This window comes from Bidens hawaiensis, unplaced genomic scaffold (assembly GCF_021521415.1).
Source record: "Bidens hawaiensis isolate Kalapana, Puna unplaced genomic scaffold, B.hawaiensis_p1.1 tig00030576_1, whole genome shotgun sequence".
Lineage (NCBI taxonomy): Eukaryota > Viridiplantae > Streptophyta > Magnoliopsida > Asterales > Asteraceae > Bidens > Bidens hawaiensis.
In genome coordinates this window covers 43,367-69,652 of record NW_027495109.1, presented here as the reverse complement: position 1 = coordinate 69,652, position 26,286 = coordinate 43,367, and the positions used below count along the sequence as shown (strand labels likewise).

The 26,286-nt window shown below is 35.7% G+C and overlaps 1 protein-coding gene across 1 annotated transcript; it reads right to left on the bottom strand.

Moving 5' to 3' along the window:
- Positions 1 to 385: 385 nt before the first annotated feature.
- LOC143580734 (putative WRKY transcription factor 2) lies at positions 386 to 21,568 on the bottom strand. Its single transcript, XM_077063679.1, has 6 exons — positions 21,447 to 21,568; positions 3,636 to 4,059; positions 2,743 to 2,868; positions 2,075 to 2,643; positions 1,829 to 1,987; positions 386 to 1,051 (listed from the first exon to the last, which is right to left on the bottom strand). The coding sequence occupies exons 2-6, from the start codon at positions 4,026 to 4,028 to the stop codon at positions 574 to 576; spliced, it is 1,725 nt and encodes a 574-aa protein (XP_076919794.1). The 5' UTR covers positions 4,029 to 4,059; positions 21,447 to 21,568; the 3' UTR covers positions 386 to 573.
- Positions 21,569 to 26,286: the final 4,718 nt, after the last annotated feature.

Below are 26,286 nucleotides of genomic sequence, written 5' to 3'. Positions count from 1 at the left end.
GGTTGAACCTGACAAACTGTAAAATTGTGTTATGACATGAATATGGACAAAACACGAGTCCTTACGTGTCGTCGTAAACACGACCTGTTTAATTTGAAATTTTATATTACGTTTCCTTTTCCTTCATATTAATATATTAGCACTATAAATTTGCTACAAAATAGATTGATGCATCTGACATAATTATAAGTTATGTTTGACTTATAAAAGTCAAGTTCATTTAATTGTCTTTTGATATAAGACACACATTTATAAACAGTTATGAATCTAATGGATTAATCCGTCAGATCTATTTGAATATGACATGTTTAGTTGAATTTGTGTTGAATCTAGATGTATACAAATCAGGTTCTTGTCCCAAACGGGTTCGGTTTGGTCAAAGATGGTCAAATTTGTCGTGTCATAAATTTACATGGTTCGAAACTGAAACTAAAACTGCTTTTAAACAAAAAATTTTCCAATATACTTTCACAGTTCTTCATATCAAGTAAAAATTGCAACACAACATGCCATACAATATATAAGGTTGTGATATCTCTACTCATAACAATACCCCCTTAACACCACAAAAATTTAAATCCGCGGTCCAAGCGGCAACCTATTTATGACTTGATGATGATAAACCGATGAACCATCGGTGGCAAGGTTCAAGCCAGAGTCCGACACTGGATCGACCTTCGGCTCACCTTTTGGCACCATCATTCCCATTTCATTTATTTGTCCAAGAAACGAATGAACCGGCATTTTCGCTTGATTAGATACCAACCCAGCCATACCCATTTGAGTCAGGTTTCCCCCATAACCATAGCCATGGAGACCAGGCTGCAAACCGTATTGGGTCCTATCAAACCTAGCCATAGTGTTGTGAACTTGAGACGGTTGAACCGATTGAGCTTGTGTGACGGTGGAGTTATGACTGCTATTATGAGCTGCCGGAACATCATGATTGTGTTTTCCTTCATATGTTGTGATCACGGATTTAAGGTCATGTGAAGCCCGCTCTACGTGTTTCCTCACTGTGCATCCCGTGCTCGTGCACTTGTAGTAACTCCTACATTGAAAATTGTAACACACAAACGTTAATTGCAATTCAAATCTGTTAAAATGGAAATAAGTGTAAACTACTCACGATTGACTCGCTAAAAGCTCAATCGACCCAAGCTTAAACAAGCTTGAGCCTGAGCTTAAACTAAAGCTCATTTAGTAAACGAGCTCAAGCCGTAGCTTCATACACAAGCTCAATTAAGCTCGCAAGCCTATTATTTATATAAATATAATAATTGTTATTTTATTAAAATATATTACATAGTAAATATTATTATATATAACTATAACAAAAATAATTAAATACTTTATATTATATTATCTTATAAACTTACAAAAATAATTATATAATAACATAAATATTATATAATTATATGGCTTAATCGAGCTTGAGCTAATACTAAACTTGGTTAGGCTCCCGAGCTTTACATATATATATATATATATAAAATATTTTATCAATATATTACATAATAAATAAGATTATGTATAATTATAACACAAATAACAAAATACAGTATATGCATATAATTATATATTATGTCATTTTATAAATTTAAAAAATTATATATGTATATTAGACTATTAGTAAAACTTAGTAAATAATAAACGAGTAGAGCCCAGCCCAAGCTCGAGCTTGAAAAGTTACCCGTGAGCCAAGTTCGAGCTTTAGATATAGAGCTTGAAACGAGTTGAGAGCTCTAAACGAGCTATGTTAAGTTAAACAAGCCAAACTCGAGCTTGACACGGTTCGTTTACACCTCTAAAACGGGATAACCTATACCTTGGATTTGGATTTCCTTTAACAACTTTCTGCCCGTATTTACGCCAGCGATACCCATCATCAAGAATATCCACCTCACTCGTCGTTTGCACAACCACTCTCGGCTCCCGGATAGCCCGGGTGGCCCCACTTACATCGGCTGCATACGCTTCAAGTTTTCTGAAGCATCAAACACCATCCACAATCACAAAAAAATTTAAAAACATATTATATAATAAACCGGAATAACATAAAAGACCAATTTACCTTTTTTTCGACTCAGACTCATCCCCTTCACCGTCACCACCCAATGACACATTGCCAGGTGTCACCTGATCAACATTATCGTCATCTTCTCCTTCATCATTGGAAAAAGTCAAAGATACATCCACAGGCTCAACATGACCGGCTGATAACGTCACTTCAAAATTACCATCCTGCCCCCACTCGGTCCCACCTTGAGCATCACCACATGACCCGAACCCTGATCTACGGCCAGGAGGGGGTTTCGAATGATTGTGGGCTCCTTTGTAAATAATCTCGGTGATGTGGCCCTCATGGGACCGCTCCACCTTCTTCTTAACGGGACAATTTGGGTGAGTGCACTTGTAATAGCTTCTCGGATACTCGCTACCCTTCACTTGTTTTTGCCCGTATTTTCTCCAATTATACCCGTCATCACTCGCATGATTACCATTTTCGCCACTCACTAGCTGATCCACAACTTCTTCATTATGTTCTTGAACATTGTTTCCATTAACACCAACATTTTGTGCGGTTTCATTAGCTTGAGACAAACGATACTCGGACTGCCACGTCACAAAAGGTGGATCGACCTAAATGTACATGAAACCCGCAAGAACTATAATAACAAATGTTTTTAACATTTACATAGTACGGTAGAAGATAAATTTAAATCTGAATGATATGATTACCTTGTTGGAAACAGGGGTGGGTTCGGGAACAGGTTTAAATGCAAAAGATGAAGTGTCGAGTTCCTCTAATGAACGATCTTTATTTGGAGCAAATAGGAATTTCCCGGTTGTTGGAGACGGTTGAGCCTGGAAAAAGAAAGTTCAAGAAAACAGCTACAATATTTTTATTTATTTGGCATCATGTGTTGAAAGTGATAATATGAAAATTTAGTACTCATTTTGTATGTAAATCCTTAAAAGCATCACAATTAAGGGGGTTAACAGGCCAGGCTGCTTGTGAGCTACTCAAGAACAGCTCGCTAAGAGCTCAAATCAACCCAAGCTAAACAAGCTCAAGCATAAATTGAAGCTCGTTTGATAAACAATCACAAGCTTGACTCGGCCCGAAGCCTGAACGAGCTTATTATTTATATACAAAATAACTTTTATTTAATATGTAACATATTTACATAACAAATATTATTATACATATAACTATGATAAAAATAACTAGATGTTTTCTTATTTGCCATGTATTCAACAATTTTTTTTACATCGAAATAGAAGGCATACGAGCAATTGAATAATCATATTTTTTTTATATTATTAATATAAAAAATATAATGTTATAACTATAAATTTAACTAAATAAATTTAATACATGTATATAAATAAAATAATTAAATATCTAAACAAGCTGAGCCCAATCAAGCTCAACCTTAAATATTACTCAAGGCTCACGAGTCAACCTTGAGCTTTAGAACTACAGCTAGAAATGAGCCGCGCTCAAGCTCGAGCTATCTGAAGTTAAATGGGCCTAGCTTAAACTTATGACAGCTCGGGCTCAAGTTTGTGCACACCCCTTAATTCACAAAACATAACAATAAACAGATAGCAGTTTTAATAAACTTTACCAGTGAATTCGACAGGAAAACCGGCGAATCCAAAAGAGAAGTCGGACTAAGACCCGCAGGAATCGTCAAATAAGAAGATTCCTTCGCCACATCAGGTCTGATGTTTTCAGTATTTAACCTAGGAGCATTGTAACCAGCTCTAGCAGCCATTCTTTCAACAAGACCCGACCGTGAGCCCGTTACCTTATTCTCACCAAACGGGCCATTTTGCGACCGGAATTGTTTATCCGGTCCATGAAAGGTAAACCCAGTGGCCAGATTATCATCCTTGACTGGTTCATCCACCGGCCCCGAGCCCGCTTCACCCAACAAACCCGAGAAAAAAGACCGTGGGCTCGGGCTCGGGCTCATCCAATCTCCAATTGTCCCAACATGATCATCAAATCCACCCATCAAATGCCCAAATATTAACTAACTTTTCACACTGAAACATAAAACCAAAAACCTGCAATTGGTAACTGATAAAGATTGAAAATTTATGCTACAATTGGAAATGGGTTTTCAAGATTTGGCCCAAATTAAGTGGATCAAAACATTTCAGCATCTGGGTATTCATGAAATCATAAAATAATTCAAACCCAGTTCGTTAAAATCAACGACCTGCACAAAATTGACGAACCCTAAGTAAAATTATTAAAGGAAAAACAGAGGATTGAGGATTAAGAAAAGATGTATGGATGGATGGAAGACAATGAGTCAAAAAAGGGTAAAGTTTTGCCCGTTAAATTGTGTTGAGAAAGAAGAATCGATTCTTGTCGGTCTGATGATTAACAGTTTCTGTGATAAATTCATTCCATGAAAAGTATAAAGAGAAGTCTGGAATCAGGTGTTTTTTCTGTCTGCAGAGGAATGTGATGCTGCTAAAAAACAAAGAAAAAGTGTTGTGGTGGACCATTAATGATTGGCTTCTTCAGAGAGGGAGAGCTAAATTTATTGCATCATCAAAGGTGTAATTATTATTTAACTAATCTTAAACACCATATTTAAGAGCGGACCCCACAGTTTCATAATCGAAGTGATCAGTTTGTGATTCAAATGATCGTTAAAAAATAAATTTAAGAGTGGACGGAAAAAAAGGATACGTTTTCAGTGAAAGTCCTAAAAACACAACTGCAGTTATGTAATCGAGCTGAACTCTTTTATGTATTAAAGTGGAATAGTTGGATTTCTAAAAATGTAAGTGCCTTGGTATGAAGAGCAGAATTGGAAAGCTTTTGACGTTAATCGAGTTGGCAAAACAAAATGTTAATTTTTAATCAACAAGATGTGCTTGTTGTGGGGATTATTTATGATGAATCATCGGATCACCTCTTCCTGTCATGACTCATGTGGTCTTGCTTAAGACGTGTGGCAAAGTATAGCTCAATGGTGCAAGAACACCATTATATTGGTGTTTGTGAAAGGCGGATAACACCCTTATATTCAACCAAAACACCACTATCCTACACATACACATTGTTAAAGAAATAAAGTTTCTTGGGCTTTTGTGGATTCAGACTGAGGTTTTGTCCTCTCGATAGGATGAATGGAGGTCTTTTAATCTAAACTGTCTAATGAATATAACTCCAGGGTGTTCATCACTGTATAGTTGGTTCTAGCCTTCTAGGTGAATTTGTTGTAGACTGTTTATTCTAGATAAATGTATTTATATAATTATTCTATCTGCATATATAATTACTCTATTTAATTATCACGTTTAACACATCATATATATTTATCTAAATGTTATGTTGGATGTTAAAAAAATGTTTAAATGCATTTAGAAAATTAATAATCGGGTATATTATACTAAAAATACGCCTTCTATTTACATTACTTGTATTAAATCTTTGAATAGATTGCTAAAATTAAATACCATATAACTTTATGTAAAGCGTTTTAGTTACTAGCTTATAGGGTATATTGTATGTTTATTTTAGTTTTCTTTGAGCATAATTTAGTCATTAATTTTACGTATTATTAACTAAGTTTTTTCAAGTATTATATTAAAGTTAACTTTAATTAGCATTTATAATATTGTAAAAGTGCTTATAAAATATTAAAAGATTTTAAAATTAACATGTTTAGAATTAAGTTTGAAAACTACTTATTAGCTTCTTCAAAAAGCAATAAGTTAAAGAAATGTTTGAGAATCACAAAAATATTTTTTTATTTAGCTTTTTTTAAAAGGATTAAAAAGTTGTTTTCTAAAAGTCACAAATCCTGACTTTTTAAAACGAGTTTTTTTTTTTTGAAAAACCAATAAGTCAATAAGCTGTTTTGAAACTCAATCACAAACAAATATATAACTTTTGGCTACTAAATACTAAACAATTACTAGGATTGTTCTATCCGGGGGCAATTTTATAAAAATAAACATATTATAAAAAGAATTCACAAAATTAAAGTACCAAGTGAAATTGAGTAGCTTTAACAAAATAAAAAAAATAATAAACTTTAATTGAATGACTACAGTAAAACACTTTAAAAAAACTTACTTATTATCGAGAAGTTTTCTCTATAGCTTAGACCTAATATTTGTTCATTGTATTTGAACTTATGTGTATCAATATATTTTCATGATATTTAGGAGCTATTTTGTTTATTTATTAGTGAAAGAAAGCAACAAACTGTAATACATATAATTTGCATACATACCTACATACATACAATTTATTTGTCCGGTTGTATCTTGGCTTTGAAAAGCTCAAAACAATTACATTTTCAATGGCGGGTTGTGTCGTCCAAAAGATTAAGGCGCTTTTTTTTTTCTTTTTTTTTTTTTGTCATTTTTTTGATCCAAGCTACATAATTTAGTTAAGACTTATTGGTGTAATTGATTTTGTGTGATGCTGCCTTAATTGGTCTTGACTTTGTTTGTCCTATTCTGACGTCCTACTAGTTGTTTGTGGTTTTAATGAATATTTGCCTTTCCAAAAATAAGAAAAGAAAAACTTACTACTTGCCGGGTGTTTGCTTTATTGTCAAGTCATTTTTGGTATTGCCACACAATCAAGCCAAAAAGAGTTGTGCTAGACCATAAGTTGAAGACGGCAATAATGAAAAATAAAACTTATTAAAGCGTGAAGACTATTTATTTGGTTGGAAGCATACGGCTGAAGATTGGACCATATTTAATTGCTATATCACCATTTGCAAAAAAACATAAATTATACTATTTTCAGCCATCTTTCCTTTTTATAGCTCCTCACACCTTTTTTTTCTTTTCTTTCTGGAGCTAGTGTAGCTTTAGACTTTATTTTAAATAAAATCATTTAAATTATTAACGGGTCATTAGTTCAACTGATCATCTCTATTTTCTGAGTAAAGAACCGTGGAATGTTAGGCTAGGTCCTGGGATTTCTTCGAAGAAAGGCTGTACATTAATCTGCCCAATAAAAAATTGAGTTAGGAATTCTTAATTTTCTTTCAACTTTTTATTTGTATATAAATAAGGGTATATGAGTAACTTGAGTTTAGAAAAATAACATGACTTTTAACATTAGTGTCACTGACAAAACATAACATGTTACCATCAAATGGATAGTTAAGACTAAATGCAACTTTTGGAAACTTTCGTATGATCATCTATGTAATTAACTATAGTGATAAACTCGGGTTGAAAGGGAAGAAGAGAGGTATAAAACCAAGTCTCCGTTTTATCAGGATTCGTAAGACCAAAATACTTATTTATTAATTAATACATAATATTACAGATAAAAAATGATTGTGCTATCTGCACCTATTTGAACCATATTTATGTCACTTGACATTTTTTTTAAACATTTAAGTCTATATTCTGTATTTTAAAAAGTTTAGTCAAATATTCCATAATCTCTCACTTACTCGATTATAAACTTTTATTTATAAATAACTAGGAATTTACCCAGCGTGTTGCGCCGGTCAGGTCGGTCTCGAGCTTGAGATGATAAGTTGACGTGAATTCAGTCAGTTTCTTACGATATCAGAACTAAAACAAAAATGACAGTTGATCGGTTTTCGTTACAGTGGTACTGGAACTAAAACAGATGGCACTGACTTTACGTGAATTTGGTCGGTTTCTTTCTCGTTTGTTATGGTACCAGAACTAAAACAAAAAAGAAAAGTGGCATCCGGTCGGTTTCGTTACGTCCGTTATGGTACCGGAACTAAAAGAAAAAAGTAAATGGAATCAAAACCCTAGCATTGTCAGTGTCGGACGTTGATGTAGTGGGTTTACACGAATTCAGTCTGTTTCCATTACGTAAAGAAAAATTGACGTTAGGTCGGTTCTTGAGACGTTCGCCATGCTACGAATACTAAAAAGGAAGATAAATTGATATGGACAAGTTTGGTGTCGCCACTTGGTTAGCGGCACCAAACTTGTCTTTATATATATATATATATATATATATATATTATTGTGGCTTTCCATATTTTTAATCCAGTTATATTTTTATGAGTTAATTGCAGTTTGCACCCTTGTGATAAACATGTTTTTTTTGTTGCAGCCCTAATTGTAACACCTTGACTTCCGGCGGAATATGCCTGGGCGGTACTTACAAATTGCTCAAAAGCTCGTAACACTATTAAAGTAACAATAAATATATTTATTTTATTCCATAATAAAGCAAGTGCACATTGGTTTGAATCAAATAACAATACATCGGAATATAAAGATAACAATTTATTTAAATAATCCCAAAGGTTCAATTTTGTTATCTTCGTTCCTTAGCACTAAAGTTGAAGAATAAGCGGCGCACGTACGTCATGTTGGACCCTCCAGCTTTGATGTTTGATGTACCAACCATAAAGCGATAAACACATTGCACATTATTCACGTATAGTCATAAAAAATAATATTAAAAAAAATATTATTAACATGCATGCCATAATGGCGATTCAGTTTGTAGACAAAGAACATGAACTAAGGAGAAAACATGGTAACATGCTACACCCAAATAATTATAAATCATTAGAAAAAAAGATTATGAAACTCACATGGTAAAGTTAAGCGAGCGAAAGACAAACTAAGAAAATAAATGAGCCGAACCGGACGAGTTTGGTTCTAGACGGGATCCTAGAAAATAATTCTAAGATAAAAAGTAATGTTCATGCAAAATGAAAGAATGCGCAAAAGACACGGATTTGGTTCAAATTTGGAGTTCTAAAGACTTGAAAGAAAAATATATATTTCTCGATAATTAGTTATAAGTGTTCGAAAACCCGGCGGAACCTCAAATAATTAGATTATCTTGGTTAATTTTGTATTGTTTTCATTTTCTTCTGCTTGATTTCCTCAAAATTTTCAATGTTCAATTTGGTTAATTTTTCACATTTTTCAGTTTCTGATTATTAAGTCCAATTAGGTTAGGTTACTTATGTGTAAGTGTTGATGCGGATGCAATTTGATCACTAATGAATGCTAGTGTTCAATTTGTTCATTGATGTAGGTTTTCAATTTGTTGAATTTGGTAATTACTATACATTGTCATTACAGAAGTTAAGTTGTGGTTGGATTAGGTGGGTTGATACGCCAAATTGCCCAAGATGTGAAAATGTAATTCCTGCTTTGATAAGAACCATCAACAAGAAAGAGGAATTGACAAAAGCAAAAGCAAAAGCTATGGAATAATTAAATTAAAGATTTATTTAGGAATCGGTTGCTTGTTCTTTGTTGCTTATGTATTCAACTTTTAACTACTAGTATAGTTTCTATAATGTAACTTCTATGAACCTAATGTTAACTTATGTTGCTACTTTAACTATTATGTTGTATACATATATTTTCTTTCATGTTTTTTGAGTCATCTAATTTTGTCAATTTGATAGCCATGTTGTAAGCATGCTTAATCTAATGAGATTGAAAAGGGAGTTAAGGTTGACGAAGAAGTTAAGGCTAAGGTATAATATAAGGCTGAAGAAGTTGTGGGAGAAACACAACCTAGTGTTGAAGAAATCCAGGATACTACAAATGTGGATCTAGAAATTTTGTATGAAAATCCATACGAAGATTACGATCCTGATGTGTTGAAGAAGGCTTGGAATAACCGGTCTCCTGAAATAGACTAGCTAGACTGGTACCATGATCTGTATGAGGGAGATGACGACTCTAACTCAGAATGGTCAAACGATGATTGTCATTGGAAATAAGCTTGTATTGAACGGATTATGAATTGTGTCATTTGTATTGTCTAGGATATGGTTTGACTTTATTACATATGTACTTCCACTTTGATATGAATCTAACAAGCATTTGACATGCATATTTAGCAGGGATCACAGATGGCACAGAGAAGAAGAAGGATTGTTATATTCTTTATATTGATTTTAATGGTACAATAATGGTACAATATCAATCTGTTTAAATAGACACCTAACATGTTGACTTTACATGGAAACAATATATAAAAAAAAGAAATTGCCAATCTCTTGAAATCTACTTCAACGGTCCATACTTTGCTGTCACTTGGTTGTTGCAATCTTTTATTATTGGAAAAAGATGAGGACATGATCCTTGAAATCGTTGTTTCTATATTAATTTTCTAACACTCCCCCTCAATTTGAGTAGTAAAGTTTCCGATGCTCAACTTGCTAAGAAAATTGCTGAATACTCTTCCATTGACAACCTTCGTTAATATATCTGTCAGTTGGTCTTCAGATCGGACAAAAGGTAATTCTATAACTCCAGTGTCAAGTTTTTCTTTGATAATGTTTCGGTCAACTTCTATGTGTTTCGTACGATCGTGTTGGACATGATTCTCTGAAATTTGTATAGCAGCTTTGTTATCGCACATGATCTTGCTAGCTTCATTTGGAGGGAACCCTATCTCAGTAAGGAGTCTATGGATCCATAAAACTTCTGTCAGTCCTCGTGCAATCCCCCGGAATTCAGCTTCGGCACTAGATAAAGCTACAACCTTTGGTTTCTTACTTCTCTAGGTTACCAAGTTTCCACCAACCAGAGTAAAGTATCCAGCTGTGGATCTTCGATCATATTCATCCCCAGCCCAGTTTGCGTCAGTGTATAGTTGGACCTTCAGATGTTTGTTTTGTTGAAAGAGAACTCCATGGCCTACTTTTCCTTTGAGGTATCTAATAATCCTCGTTACTGCTTCCATGTGGGTAACTTGAGGTTGATGCATAAATTTGCCAACCACACCAACTGCATATGCAATATCAGGACGAGTATGTGAAAGATATATTAGTTTACCTACTAGACGTTGATATCTTCCTTTGTCTGTTAATTCTGCTCCTTCCATGCGGAGCTTATGGTTTACCCTCATTGGTGTGTCGGCAGGCTTGCAGTCAACCATTTCTGTTTCGACTAGAAGATCGAGAATGTATTTCTTCTGACATATAAATATCCCCATTTTTGATCTTAGTACAACTCCAAGAAAATATTTAAGTCTTCCCAAGTCCTTCATTTCAAATTCCGTGAACAAGTTTGTCTTCAATTTCCTCATTTCTTCTTCGTCGTTCCCTGTAATAATCATATCATCAACATACATAATTAAACAAGTAATAAGTGTATGCAGCCGATGTAAGTGAGGCCACCCGGGAGCCGAGAGTGGTTGTACAACCGTCTCAAGTTCACAACACTATGACTGGGCTGCAAACCGTATTTGTTCCTGTCAAACCTAGCCATAGTGTTGTGAACTTGAGACAGTTGAACAGATTGAGCTTGTGTGACACTGGAGTTATGACTACTGTTACGAGCTGCTAGAACATCATGATTGTGTTTTCCTTCATATGTTGTGATCACGGATTTAAGGTCATGTGAGGCCCGCTCTACGTGTTTCCTCACTGTGCATCCTGTGCTCGTGCACTTGTAGTAACTCCTACATTGAAAATTGTAGCACACAAACGTTAATTGAAATTCAAATATGTTAAAATGGAAAGAAGTGTAAACTACTCACGACTGACTCGCTAAAAGCTCAATCGACCCAAGCTTAAACAAGCTTGAGCTTGAGCTTAAACTAAAGCTCATTTAGTAAACAAGCTCAAGTCGTAGCTTCATACACAAGTTCAATTAAGCTCACAAACGGCAAACTTATTATTTATATAAATACTAATAATTGTTATTTTATTAAAATATATTACATAGTAAATATTATTATACATAACTATAACAAAAATAATTCAATACTGTATCTTATATTATTATATAAACTTACAAAAAAAATTATATAATAATATAAATATTATATTATTATATAGCTTAATTGAGCTTCAGCTAATACTAAACTTGGTTAGGCTCCCGATCTTTACATAAATATATCATATTTTATCAATATGTTACATAATAAATAAGATTATGTATAATTATAACACAAATAACTAAATACGGTATTAGCATATAATTATATATTATGTCATTTTATAAATTAAAAAAATTATATATGTATATTAGACTATTAGTAAAACTTAGTAAAAAATAAATGAGTAGAGCCCAACCGCTCGAGCTTGAAAAGTTACATGTGAGCCAAGTTCGAGCTCTAAACGAGCTATGTTAAGTTAAACAAGCCAAACTCGAGCTCGGATCAGCTCGTTTACACTTCTAAAACGGGATAACCTATACCTTGGATTTGGATTTCCTTAACAACTTTCTGCCCGTATTTACGCCAGCGATACCCATCATCAAGAATATCCACCTCACTCGTCGTTTGTACAACCACTCTCGGCTCCCGGATAGCCCGTGTGGCCCCACTTACATCGGCTGCATACGCTTCAAGTTTTCTGAAGCATCAAACACCATCCACAATCACGACAAAAATTTAAAAAACATATTATATAATAAACCGGAATAACATAAAAGACCATTATACCTTTTTTTCGACTCAGCCTCGTCCCTTTCACCGTCACCACCCAATGACACATTGCCAGGTGTCACCTGATCAACATCATCGTCATCTTCTCCTTCATCATTGGAAAAAGTCAAAGATCCATCCACAGGTTCGCCATGACCGGCTGATGACGTCACTTCAAAATTACCATCCTGCCCCACTCGGTCCCACCTTGAGCATCACCACATGACCCGAACCCTGATCTACGGCCAGGAGGGGGGTTTTGAATGATTGTGGGCCCCTTTGTAAATAATCTCGGTGATGTGGCCCTCATGGGACCGCTCCACCTTCTTCTTAACGGGACAATTTGGGTGAGTGCAATTGTAATAGCTTCTCGGATACTCGCTACCCTTCACTTGTTTTTGCCCGTATTTTCTCCAATTACACATGTCACCACTGGTCTGATTACCATTTTTGCCACTCACTAGCTGATCCACAACTTCTTCGTTGTGTTCTTTATTGTTTCCATTAACACCAACATTGTGTGCGGTTTCATTAGTTTGAGACAAATGATACTCGGATTGCCACGTCACAAAAGGTGGATCGGCCTAAATGTACATGAAACCCGCATGAAATATAATAACACATGTTTTTAACATTTACATAGTATGGTAGAAGATAAATTTAAATATGAATGATATGATTACCTTGTTGGAAACAGGGGTGGGTTCGGGAACAGGTTTAAATGCGAAAGATGAAGTGTCGAGTTCCTCTAATGAACGATCTTTATTTGGGGAAAATAGGAATTTCCAGGTTGTTGGAGACGGTTGAGCCTGAAAAATGAACGTTTAAGAAAACAGCTACAATATTTTTATATATTTGACACCGTGTGTTGAAAGTGATTATATGAAAATTTAGTACTCATTTCGTACGTAAATCCTTAAAAGCATTCAAATTTACCAAGCATTTAAAAAGGATTATTTGATCATCACAATTAAGGGGGTAAACATGCGAGGCTGCTTGTGTGCTACTCAAGAACAGCTTGCTAAAAGCTCAAATCAACCCAAGCTTAAACAAGCTCACGCATAAATTGTAGCTCGTTTAATAAACGATCACGAGCTTTACTAGGCCCGAAAGCATGAACAAGCTTACTATTTATATATAAAACTAGTATTCAGACCCGCCGCGTTGCGACGGGGACGAAAAGACAATTCTTTTTACAAATTCAAGTAAATCGTCAATGAACAACAATAGTGATGATTATATTTGTTATCATGATCGTGTTCTTACATAGTTTTGTATGAGATTGTAGGATTGGAGCTCTTAGGTTGAGCTATGTTTCTTATACCAAATGTTTTATAGTAGTCCTATCTAAGCAAAAAGTAGGGGTGATTAAATAAAAATGTTAAATGTGAATTCATAAACAACTTATTTAGTTCATTTGGGTTCCCAATCTTGAAACGCCATGACAGTATTGTTAGAAAATAAAAATAATTATATGGTCAACTATTCATCATTTCCTATTTTATGAAGATTCTTTGACAACCTTACATATTGCATAGTGACCGTTGAAGATCAATCAAGAATAATTCTAGCCATAAACCATGATTGTATTTCCTTTCTTAGTTTCTGGTATTCTATATTTATGTTATTTCTTTTCCTCTCTGTAAGCAACTTTGCAAGAAATATTATTATTTTCAAGATTTCAATTTACAATATGGTATCAGAGCATGGTGACCGATCTTAGGTTTAGCCTCCTTATCATTTACCTTTTTCTTTCAAGCCTTTTCATATCACAGCAGCCACCATGTCCGAAAATAATGATCTTGCATTACAAATCACCAATATTCTCAAAAACAGCCTCAACAATCAAAATCAAAGCCAAAACAAAATCTCTCCGATAGCTTGAAAATCAGCCTCAAGCTTGACAGTCAAAACTACGCCCTATGGGCTCGAGTGATTCGAGTAGCAATTGGGGGTAAATCAAAAAATCTGTTAAGCCACCTTTCAGGAAATCTGGCGCCACCGGACCCAACCGATGAAATATATGAGTGGTGGGAACAAGATGATTTAATAGTGTTCTCATGGTTGATACAAAATATTGAACCCGCTCTTGCAAGTAACTTTACCGAGTTTCCCACTGCCAAATCATTATGGGACGCACTGATTGTTACTTATAGTAGCGGGAAAGACAAGTTGCAAACCTTCGATCTCCATGTTAAAGCCAACGGTATAAAACAAAATGGCTCACCACTTGAAGATTTTTGGATTGTTATGCAAGGTATTTGGGGAGAAATTGAAAGGAGAGATCCAAACCCCATGACATGTTGTCGACATAGCAACTTACAACAAAATCAGGTCAGAACAAAAGCTATTCCAGTTTCTGAACGCCCTTGATCGACAATATGATACTATAAAGAGGGAAATACTTCAATGGGACCCACTACCTTCGGCTGAGGGCGCCTACGCGGCTGTTCGGAAAGAATTGGCACATCAGGGTATATTCGGGACCACCACCGACAACTCATTCACTCAAAACGGTGTGGCGGCTGGATTGGTGGCCAACGGGTCAAACGAATCCGGTGGTCTAGGGTTTTTGTCGAAAGGGCGAACAAGTCAGAAAAACTCAAGCAACAGATCATCATTCCAGCTCGATAAATCAAAATTGAAATGCAACCATTGTGGCATGATGAAACACACCAAGGACCAGTGTTTCAAGCTCGTCGGCTACCCCGAGTGGTGGAACGACGGTCACAAGAAAGGAAATAAGGAAAGAGGAAAAGCTACTTCAACCGTCAGGAATATGGATGATACCGGTAGTGTCGGCGCCGAACAACCAAAAGGCGGTGGCTTCGGTGGAATCGCCTTCGCCGACAATGAGAACGATGGTTTGAGTTCTGATGGAGGTAATGAGTTTGGGAAATTATTCTCAGACCCTTGTTTTTTGAATCATAATTTAGTTGATCCTCCTGCTAAAAAATTGTTAAATAAACCCTTTACAAAATCGGATATTTATAACACTGGTCAAACTTTAGTTAACCATTTTGAAAATAATTCTTTTTTGGAAAATACTCCACCTCAAGATTCTGTTATGTACGAAAATTGTGAAATTAAAAATATGAGTACTTCTAGAATTAAAGAAATAGTATTAAAACCTTGTGGACATGCTAATATGGCCATATATAGTGAAAATTTAGAAAAATCTTGGATATTTGATTGTGGGGCTACCGATACCATGACGTTTGACTTATCCGACATGGTTTCAAAATCTAAACCTAGAATCGACCACATCAAAACTGCCAATGGGGGAATAGTTCCCGTAAAAGGGGGAGGAATTATTGAAATATCCCCAACTTTAAAACTCTCAAATTGTTTTACGTTCCTTCTTTATCACATAAATTGTTATCTATTAGTCATGTGACAAAGTAACTGAATTGCACAGTCCTGATGCATCCCACCTTTTGTATCCTACAAGATATCAGGACGGGAGCGATCATTGGGCGTGGCACTGAATGCCAATGATTGTATTACGTGGAAGAAGTAACTCACCATGGTACTGTGATGCTTGCTCATGGAACTACAAATAGAGAAACTTGGCTATGGCATAGAAGATTGGGACATCCTTCCACTGGTTATTTGCATCTTTTATTTCCTAAATTATTTCCTTCCAATAGACCATTAAATTGTGAAACTTGCATTTTAGCTAAAAGTCATAGACATACTTTTAAACCAAATAACACAAGAGTTAATTTACCTTTTTCCCTTATCCATTCGGACGTATGGGGACCAGCAAAATTTGTTGGAGGAGAACGTTTTCGTTTTTTCGTTCTCTTTGTTGATGATTGCACTCGTATGTCATGGATTTATTTTTTAAAACATAAATCTGAAGTGTTTGATAAATTTACTATGTTTTATGCAATGATACACACAATTTAAAACCAATATTCAAATTCTTCGATCCGATAATGGTGGGGAGTTTATAAAACGATTCAATGAAACAATTTTGTCAAACAAAAGGAATAATTCATCAAACGTCTAGCCCGCACACTTCGGAACAAAACCGCACTGTCGAAAGGAAAAACCTCATTCTATTGGAAATAACTCGGACCTTCCTGATTGAATCTCAAGTACCTACATCCTTCTGGCCAGAAGCTCTCGCTATTGCCACGTATCTTATCAATCGGCTTCCAACAAAAGTGCTTGACCTAAAAACCCCCCTTCAAACTCTTTCTGAATTTACAAAACTGCCACCCGCCCTTACATTGCAACCACGAATATTTGGGTGTTCCGTCTTTGTCCACATACCAAAAATCAATCGAATCAAACTCGACCCATGTGCGAAAAAATGTGTGTTTTTAGGATATTGGGTCAACCAAAAAGGGTATCGATGCTATAATCCAAAAACCCGTCATATGTACACCACCATGAACTAGACTTCCTTGAAACTGAATTCTTTTATGCCTCACACAATGGTCCGGGGAAGAAAGATTATGACACACTGAGTTGGCTAAAATGGGTTCCAAAATGGGCCTCATCATCTGAAGAAGTCAATCACAGTACCCAAGATGAGTCACCGACTTCACAACAATCTGATGAACCAACAATCAGTATTCCGACCCCAAATGCTCCCGACCTGACATTAGAGGTTAGTAATTCTCAAGTGTATGAAAATGTAATAAATTAAGGATCTCACAAAAATATTGATATAACTAAAAATCATGAGACAGATGTAGAACAAGTAGTGTAGGAGGAACATTTAGAAACAGTTCCAGAAGAAACAAGGCAAGAAGAAACCACCGAGAAATATGTTCTTCCACCAAGAGTCAACAGAGGAATCCCAGCAAAACGATATTCCCCAGAGAAACAGTCTAAATCTTCTAGGTATCCTATTGCAAACATAGCCGAAGGGAACCTATCCAAAGAAGCCAAAGCCTTTACATCTTCCCTTTATATGGAAAAAATTCCAACTTCCATGGAACAAGCCCTAGAATCAAAAAATTGGAAGGATGCAATGGATACAGAGATGAAGGCGCTAATGAAAAACAACACATGGGAAAACTGTAATCTCCCTCCAGGGAAGAAACCAGTGGGATGTCGTTGGGTGTTTACAATCAAATATAAAGCAGATGGAACTATTGAAAGATATAAAGCACGATTAGTGGCTAAAGGCTATACACAGACATATGGGATTGACTATTCAGAAACGTTCTCCCCAGTAGCCAAGTTTAACACAATCCGAGTTCTTTTTTCGATCGCTGCAAATGAAGGATGACCTCTTCATCAATTCGATGTTAAGAATACATTTCTACACGGGGAATTAGAAGAAGAAGTTTATATGGAAGCTCCTCCCGGATTCGCAAAATATTTTAAGGAAAAAGAAGTATGTCGGTTAAAAAAATCTCTCTATGGGCTTAATCAATCCCCTCGAGCCTGGTTCGGCAAATTTACTTTGGCAATGAAGAAATATGGATATCATCAAGGCAACTCCGATCATACGTTGTTTATTAAACCAAGAGGTAAACTTGTGACTTATTTAATTATTTATGTTGATGACATGATCATTACAGGGAACGATGAAGAAGAAATGAAGAAGTTGAAGACAAATTTATTTACCGAATTTGAAATGAAGGACTTAGGAAGACTTAAGTATTTCCTTGGAATTGAGGTACCGAGATCAAAAAGGGGGATCTTTATATGTCAAAAGAAATATATTCTCGATCTTCTAGCTGAAATAGGAATGGTTGATTGCAAGCCTGCCAATACCCCAATGAAGGAGAACTAGAAACTACGTATGGAAAAGGAAACCGAATTAACAAACAAAGAAAGATACCAACGCCTGGTAGGTAAATTAATATATCTTTCACACACTCGTCCTGATATTGCATATGCAGTTGGAGTAGTTAGCAAGTTTATGCATCAACCTCAAGTTACCCACATGGAGGCAGTATTGAGAATTATTAGATATCTCAAAGGAACAGTGGGACATGGAGTTCTGTTTCAGCAAAACAAACATTTGAAGGTCCAACTATACACTGATGCAGACTGGGCGGGAGATCAAGATGACCAAAGATCAACATCAGGATACTTCACTCTGGTTGGCGGAAACTTGGTAACCTGGAGAAGCAAGAAACAAAAAGTTGTAGCCTTATCCAGTGCCGAAGCCGAATTCCGAGGGATTGCACGAGGTCTGGCAGAAGTTCTATGGATCCATAAACTTTTAACTGAGATAGGGTTTCCTCCAACCGAAGCTAGCAAAATTATGTGTGATAACAAAGCCGCTATACAAATTTCAAAGAATCCTGTTCAACATGATCGCACAAAACACATAGAAGTTGACCGTAACATTATCAAAGAAAAACTTGAAACCAGAATTATAGAATTACCATTCGTTCGATCAGAAGACTAATTAGCAGATATATTAACAAAAGCTGTTAACGAGAGAATCTTCAACCAATGTCTTGACAAGTTAAGTATCGGAAATCCCACTACTCAACTTGAGGGGGGTGTTAGAAAATAAAAATAATTATATGGTCAACTATTCATCATTTCCTATTTTATGAAAATTCTTTGACAACCTTACATATTGCATAGTGACCGTTGAAGATCAATCAAGAATAATTCTAGCCATAAACCATGATTGTATTTCCTTTCTTAGTTTCTGGTATTCCATATTTATGTTATTTCTTTTCCTCTCTTTAAGAGACTTTGCAAGAAATATTATTATTTTCAAGATTTCAATTTACAATAAGTATGAACTTCTTAACAAATCTCTAAGTACAAAACGTTTCAGAAAAAAAAAGAAAAAAACCAAAGATACCCAAATAACATAACCCATTCAAATCCTAAAATTGATACAAAACTTGATGAAATAGTAGCAACCAACAATATCAACTGTTCAAAACCACCGCATAGAACATGAAATTTTGGGGCAAAATATACAGATACTTGTTCAAACATTTTATCAAACAGTTGGTGTGGATAATCGAAATAGGGCTTAGCGTGCAGACATTTGTTAACGACTATTAAACGGGCACTGCCATTGCTAACTTTCCAAAATCCTCATTGGCTTTCATTATCTTTTTTATACGTGCATGCATATAAATAGATCATCCTTCTAGTAGCGTTCTTATAGTTTAGAAAAATACAAAGCACTTGCTATCTCAAAACATGTAGTATTCATAATTTTTTTACAATGTACACTAATTCAAACCAAAGATTTATTAAATGAAATCCGCATAAAAAAATACCTCGTTAGTGACTTATAAACCATCACAGCCTGAAAATATTAGCAAACAATAATACATTGTGTACAAACAATAATAGAAGCATGTTCAAAAGGAATAGTGAACTTGAGAGTTTATCACCCAAAATCTAGACTCAGATAATCATCACAGTCATCGAGTCAAAGCGAAAGGCGGTCGGAGTCGCCGGCAACGGCAGACCAACACCCACCCTCCATTTCTATCTATAGAATCGACATGCACCGGTCTCCGCCACCGTCGTCGCCTCGGGTTCCAAAATGGAATCTGGAAACAGTTGCAACATCATGGTCTATAACTGTTGCAGATGAAGAGTAGAAGAGACGAACAGTCACCGTCCACTGCGCTGCCATAGACGGCCAGAAAGCCACCGGCAACGCAGGGCAACAACTATTATTCTCACACTCTTTTTTTTTCTCTCTTTCTCTACGAAACATGATACCATCATAGTATCCGCCGCAAAAGCCTACGACTCATCCAAAATATATTCGTCTGGTTTCTATGAAGGTTCAAAAAATATGAAACATGGAACTATGGAAGCACAAAAGGGTGAAAGAGAGCAGAACACGTGTGAAGTCAGGCTATGTGGAAAGCATGCGTGGAAACAAAAGAGCTTAATCAGGCTTCACATAGGTACCACGTGGGTGGATCACAAAAACTCTAGTAGGTTGTAACTGGTAAGCCATAACAATGCATACTGTACAACTTATTTATGCAGCGAAGAAGCATGAATAATAATGACATTCGGGTACAAAACACCTTGCATAGGGTACAAACAGGAATGCAACAGGAAGTTGTAAATTAGTATATATATATATATATAACTTGTATTTAATATGTAACATATTTACATAACAAATATTATTATACATATAACTACGATAAAATAACTAGATGTTTTCTTATCTGCCTCGTATTCAACAATTTTTTTTACATCAAAATAGAAGGCAAACAAGCAATTGAATAATTTTTATAATATTATTAATATAAAAAATATAAAATGTTATAACTAAAAATTTAACTAAATAAATTTAATACATGTATATAAATAAAATAATTAAATAACTAAACAAGCTGAGCCCAATCAAGCTCAACCTTAAATATTACTCAAGGCTCACCGGTCAAACTTGAGCTTTAGAACTAGAGCTAGAACGAGCCGAGCTCAAGCGCAAGCTATCTGAAGTTAAACGGGCCTAGCTTAAACTTATGACAGCTCGGGCTCAAGCTTGTGCACACCCCTTAATTCACAAAACATAACAATAAATAGATAGCAGTTTTAATAAACTTTACCCGTGAATTCGACAGGAAAACCGGCGAATCCAAAAGAGAAGTCGGACTAAGACCTGCAGGAATCGTCAAATAAGAAGATTCCTTCGTCACATCAGCGCAAGGTCTGATGTTTTCAGTATTTAACCTAGGAGCATTGTAACCAGCTCTAGCGCCATTCTTTCTACAAGAACCGACCGTGAGCCCGTTACCTTATTCTCACCAAACGGGCCATTTTGCGACCTGAATTGTTTATCCGGTCCATGAAAGGTAAACCCAGTGGCCAGATTATCATCCTTGACTGGTTCATCCACCGGGTTTACCTTTCATGGACCGGATAAACAATCCAGGTCGCAAAATGGCCCGTTTGGTGAGAATAAGGTAACGGATCAAAACATTTTAGCATCTGGGTATTCATGAAATCATAAAATAAAACAAACCTAGTTCGTTAAAATCAACGATCTACACAAAATCACAAAATCTACGAACCCTAAGTAAAATTAAAGGAAAAAACAGAGGATTGAATGATTGAGATTACTCACCTGATTAAGAAGAGAAAAGAAAAGATGGATGGATGGGAGACAATGAGTTTGCTTTTTAAATTGTGTTGAGAAAGAAGAATCGATTCTTGTCGGTCTGATGATTAACAGTTTGTGTCATGAATTCATTCCATGAAAAGTAAAGTAAAGAGAAGTCTGGAATCAGGTCTTTTTTTTGTCTGCAGACAGTGACGGATCCATGAATTTTTTTTGGGTGGTGCACTACTTTTATATGTTTCAATTTCACCGAGTCGGGTATATAAAATTCCGGGTCGGTTTGAGGTTCGGGTCGGTTCGATGGTTCGGGAAAAGTTCATTACATAATAAAAATACGATAAAATAATAAAAGAGACACCGTCATTAGAAATTAAAAAACACATAATATCAATACAATAGTCTTTATGAATTAAAAAAATGCTTATAGTTGTTCCCTACGAGCCTTCATCTTTTGAAATCGTTGCATTACTTCTTCAACCGAAACTTGTTGGAGGAATTCCCTTTCAATGTAACAAATGCAAGAATCGTTCATGTATTCACCACCCATCCTATTACGCAAATCCGTTTTCACATTCTTCATTGAAGAAAAACATCTTTCAACACTTGCCGTTGCAACCGGCAAAACCAATGATAACTTTATTAAACGATACACTAACGGATAATCAATGTGTAATCTTGTTTTCACCATCATTTTAGCAAGATCACCTAAGCCACTCAAGTTGGCAAACCGCTTATCTTCTTTCACGTTAGTCATGTAGTGGCCAAGTTCATATACAAGCTTATCCTTTTCATCAAAATCAAAATCACATGGATACATCTCGGCCAAGTTTATCAAGTTTACTTTACTAAAGGCACTAAAATTACAAGACGGGCTCAAAGAACTCATATTAGTAAGCAATTTAGTGGTTACCTCATTAAAGCGGCTTCCAAGCTCTTGAATTTGCATATCGAGAACCGTGTTGAAATTATTAACCACATAATGATGACGATTGGTGATACCGGTCTTCTTTCTTTTAAATCTCGGGTCAACATACTCGGCTTCCATATCAACCACTTCAATTTCATATTTTTCACAAAAGGATGTGACATCTTCCAAAAGTGAGTCAAAACCTTCAAGTCGATACCTTTTTAGGCCTTCATCAGTTAACTTAACTAGCTTAATATGCCGAAGAATTTTCTTTCAAAATTAAAGCTTTCAAACCATTAAACTCACCGGACATGTTGCTTGCACCGTCATATCCTTGGCCTCTTACCCTACCAATACTCAAGTTGTGGCGAGCAAATAGGTCATCAATTGCAGCTTTAAGAGATAACGCGGTTGTTTCCATAACATGAACAAGGCCAATAAATCGCTCCTTCATAAATCCTAATTTATCAACATATCTTAAAACCACGGCCATTTGTTCTTTTTTAGAAATATCTCTCGATTCATCAACTAATATGGAAAAGACATCATCATCAAGTTCTTCAAATATCCTCTTTAATACTTCTTCTGCAAAACAATTACAAAGTTCTTTCTGGATTGATGGAGACGTCATTTGATTATTCCCGGGAGCATTACCCAATATAACCTTACCAATTTCTTCACTTAGTTCTCCAAACACTTTTAAGAACTCAATAAAATTTCCCCTGTAAAGAGATTCTTCAGACTCATCATGATCACGAAAAGCTAATGAACCATTCAACAATGCTTTGGTAAGTCTAGCCGAAGCATGTAATCGGATTCTATATTGTTTTTTATGTAGATCTGTTCCCTTATCAATGGCCACAGGTATAGACTGAGCTTGGTTAAGTAAGTCTTTCCCCTTTTTACGTGCTTTGTTGTGAAAACTATTGATTTTTCCAACATGATTGCTAAATTTCTCCCGACACCTATTCCAACATCGCAATCCTTCACTTAGAAATGCATCATTTTGTCCACTTTTCTTAAACAAGTAACAATGCAAACAATACACTTTATCCGCTTTGACACTATATTCCAACCAATTTCCAAATTCACTAGTGTACCATTCCTCATTAAAGCGTCTTAATTTACCACTAAAATTTGTTAGAGGACAATCATGCCTGGTTGGTTGACATGGACCTCTAAGTAGATATGCCCGTCTAATTTCATCTTTTTGACTTGGGTGATAAGATGAAATTGGTTGCCTTTCGAAAGGATCCCATGGTAGATCATCCAAATTTATTTTTAATGGTTTACTACTTGAAGATGATGATCCAAGGTTCGATGGTTCACTTTGATAATATTTCTTCATATTCAAAATACCTACAAATCAACAATTTCAAACTAACAAATTTAAAACTAAGAAACTAACAAAAACTAACAAACTAACAAATTAAAACCAATAATCTAACAAACTAAAACTAAATTTAACAAATAGCTTAACAATTAAGTAGTTAACACTTAACAATTATGAACAATTAACATTTAACAATGAATTAGTACCTTCAAAGTGGGAGGATTCGAGACTCCGAGTAAGAGTAGGTAGTGGCAGGAGGACGGAGATCAAAGACGGGCTAAGTGGTTGATAGAGTGATAGGGATGGCGTTGCGGTTGGTCAGAGGTTGTGCGGGGCAGCGGGAGTGGCTGAGGGAGGCTGCTGGCGCCAGCAGTGGACGGTGGTCAGTGGCTGAAGTGTAAACTGGTCTGCTGTTGCCTATTTGCGAAGAGAGGCGCTGCTTATGTTTGTTATAAAAAAACCCTAACATCAGTTAGGGTAATTAGTAAGAAACAAAAAAAAAACTATAAAAACGGGAATAGAACCTGCGACCTCCGGGTTACAAAACCCACAAACTACCAGCCGGGCAAGCACTTTATATGTTTTTAAGGTGGTTCCTGTATAATTTATAGGGTGATTCCTTTATTATTTTCTATATATAAATACACTATAATTTCGAAACTCGGATGGTTCCGCGAAACCACCCGTTACTACCGTAGATCCGCCCCTGTCTGCAGAGAAATGTGATGCTGCTAAAAACAAAGAAAAAAGGTTGTGGTGGACCATTAATGATTGGCATCTTCTGAGAGGGAGAGCTAAATTTATTGCATCATTTAAAGTGTAATTATTATTTAACTAATGTCTAACACCATATTTAAGAGCGGACCCCGCGGTTTCATAATCGAAGTGGTCTGTCAGTGATTTAAATGATCGTTTAAATAAATTAAGAGTGGACGGAAAAAAGGATATTTTCGGTAAAAGTCCTTAAAACAAGGTTGTAGTTATGTAATCATCGGATCACCTCTTCATGTCATGACTCATGTGGTCTTGCTTAAGACGTGTAGCAAAGTATAGCTCAACGGTGCAAGAACACCATTGTTTGTGAAAGGCGAATAACACCCTTATATTCAACCAAAACACTACCGTCCTACACATACACATTGTTGAAGATTTAAAGATTTTTGGGCATTTGTGGATTCAGACTGAGGTATTTTCCCCTCTATAGGATGAATGGAGGTCTTTTAATCTAAACTGTCTAAGGAGTATAACTCCGGGTGCCCATCACTGTATAGTTGGTTCTAGCCTTCTAGGTGAATTTGTTGTAGACTGTTTATTCTAGGTGAATGTATTTACATAATTACTCTACCTGCATATATGATTACTCTACTTTATTATCACGTTTAACACGTCATATATATTTATCTAAATGTTATGTTGGATGTTAAAAAAATGTTTAAATGCATTTAGAAAATTAATAATCGGGTATATTATACTAAAAATATGCCTTCTATTTACATTACTAGTATTAAATCTTTGAATAGATTGCTAAAATTAAATACCATATAACTTTATGTAAAACGTTTTAGTTGCTAGCTTATAGGGTATATTGCATGTTTATTTTAGTTTTCTTTTGAGTATAATTTAGTCATTAATTTTACGTATTATTAATTAAGTTTTTTCAAGTATTATATTAAAGTTAACTTTAATTAGCATTTATAATATTGTAAAAGTGCTTATAAATATTAAAAGGTTTTAAAATTAACATGTTTGGGATTGAGTTTGAAAACTACTTATTAGCTTTTTCAAAAATCAATAAGTTAAGGAATATTGGTTTTTAATACTCTCAATTTTCCCTCCTTGGTAGATAATACTCCCAACTTTCGATTTGTCACCCACCACTCCCAACTTTTAACCTATTTTCCTGTACCACTCCTCGTCTAAATGAACACTAACCTCGTTAATGTTTTGGACTAAAAATGTCATTCAATATAGTTGAGGGGGGTAAAACAGAAATTTTATTTTTAACACACAACCTCCATTTCCGGTGACCTCGTTTTTCCGGCGACCTCTTTATTTCCGACGAATTTGAGTTTTCCAACTACCTCGTCTTTCAGAAAATGGAGATGGTTTAGAGGTGTAAAAAGGTGATGGAGATCATGAAGATTGTGCACCGGTGGAGATATGATGAAGATGGTGCTCGCCGGAAACCTGCAACTCAATTTTCCGGCACGCAGGCGATCCCGGTAGGTGGCTGGGTGAGACACTGGTGGGGGGGGGGGGTTTGCGGTTTTGGGGCGGTGGGCGGTGAAATGATGGATATGGTGTTCCCCGGTAACCTGCAACTCGCCGGAAAACTCAAATTCACATGTGAAGCTCGGTGAGATGATGGATATGGTGTTCTGAAAGACGAGATAGCCGGAAACTCAAATTCTCCGGAAAAAATGAGGTCGCCGGAAAAACGAGGTCATCGGACTTGGAGGTTGTGTGTTAAAAATAAAATTTCTGTTTTACCCCCTAAACTAATTTGAATGACATTTTTAGTCCAAAATATTAACGAGGTTAGTGTTCAATTAGACGGGGAGTGGTACAGGAAAATATGGTGAAAATTGGGAGTGGTGGGTGACAAA

Excerpts from the sequence above, each read along its gene's own strand:
- LOC143580734 (XM_077063679.1), bottom strand. The coding sequence starts at position 4,028 with ATGGGTGGATTTGATGATCATGTTGGGACAATTGGAGATTGGATGAGC. Across the intron at positions 2,869-3,635 it reads TTTTCCTGTCGAATTCACTG|GCTCAACCGTCTCCAACAAC; the intron begins GTAAAGTTTATT and ends TTCTTTTTCCAG. Across the intron at positions 1,052-1,828 it reads AAAGGAAATCCAAATCCAAG|GAGTTACTACAAGTGCACGA; the intron begins GTATAGGTTATC and ends TTTTCAATGTAG.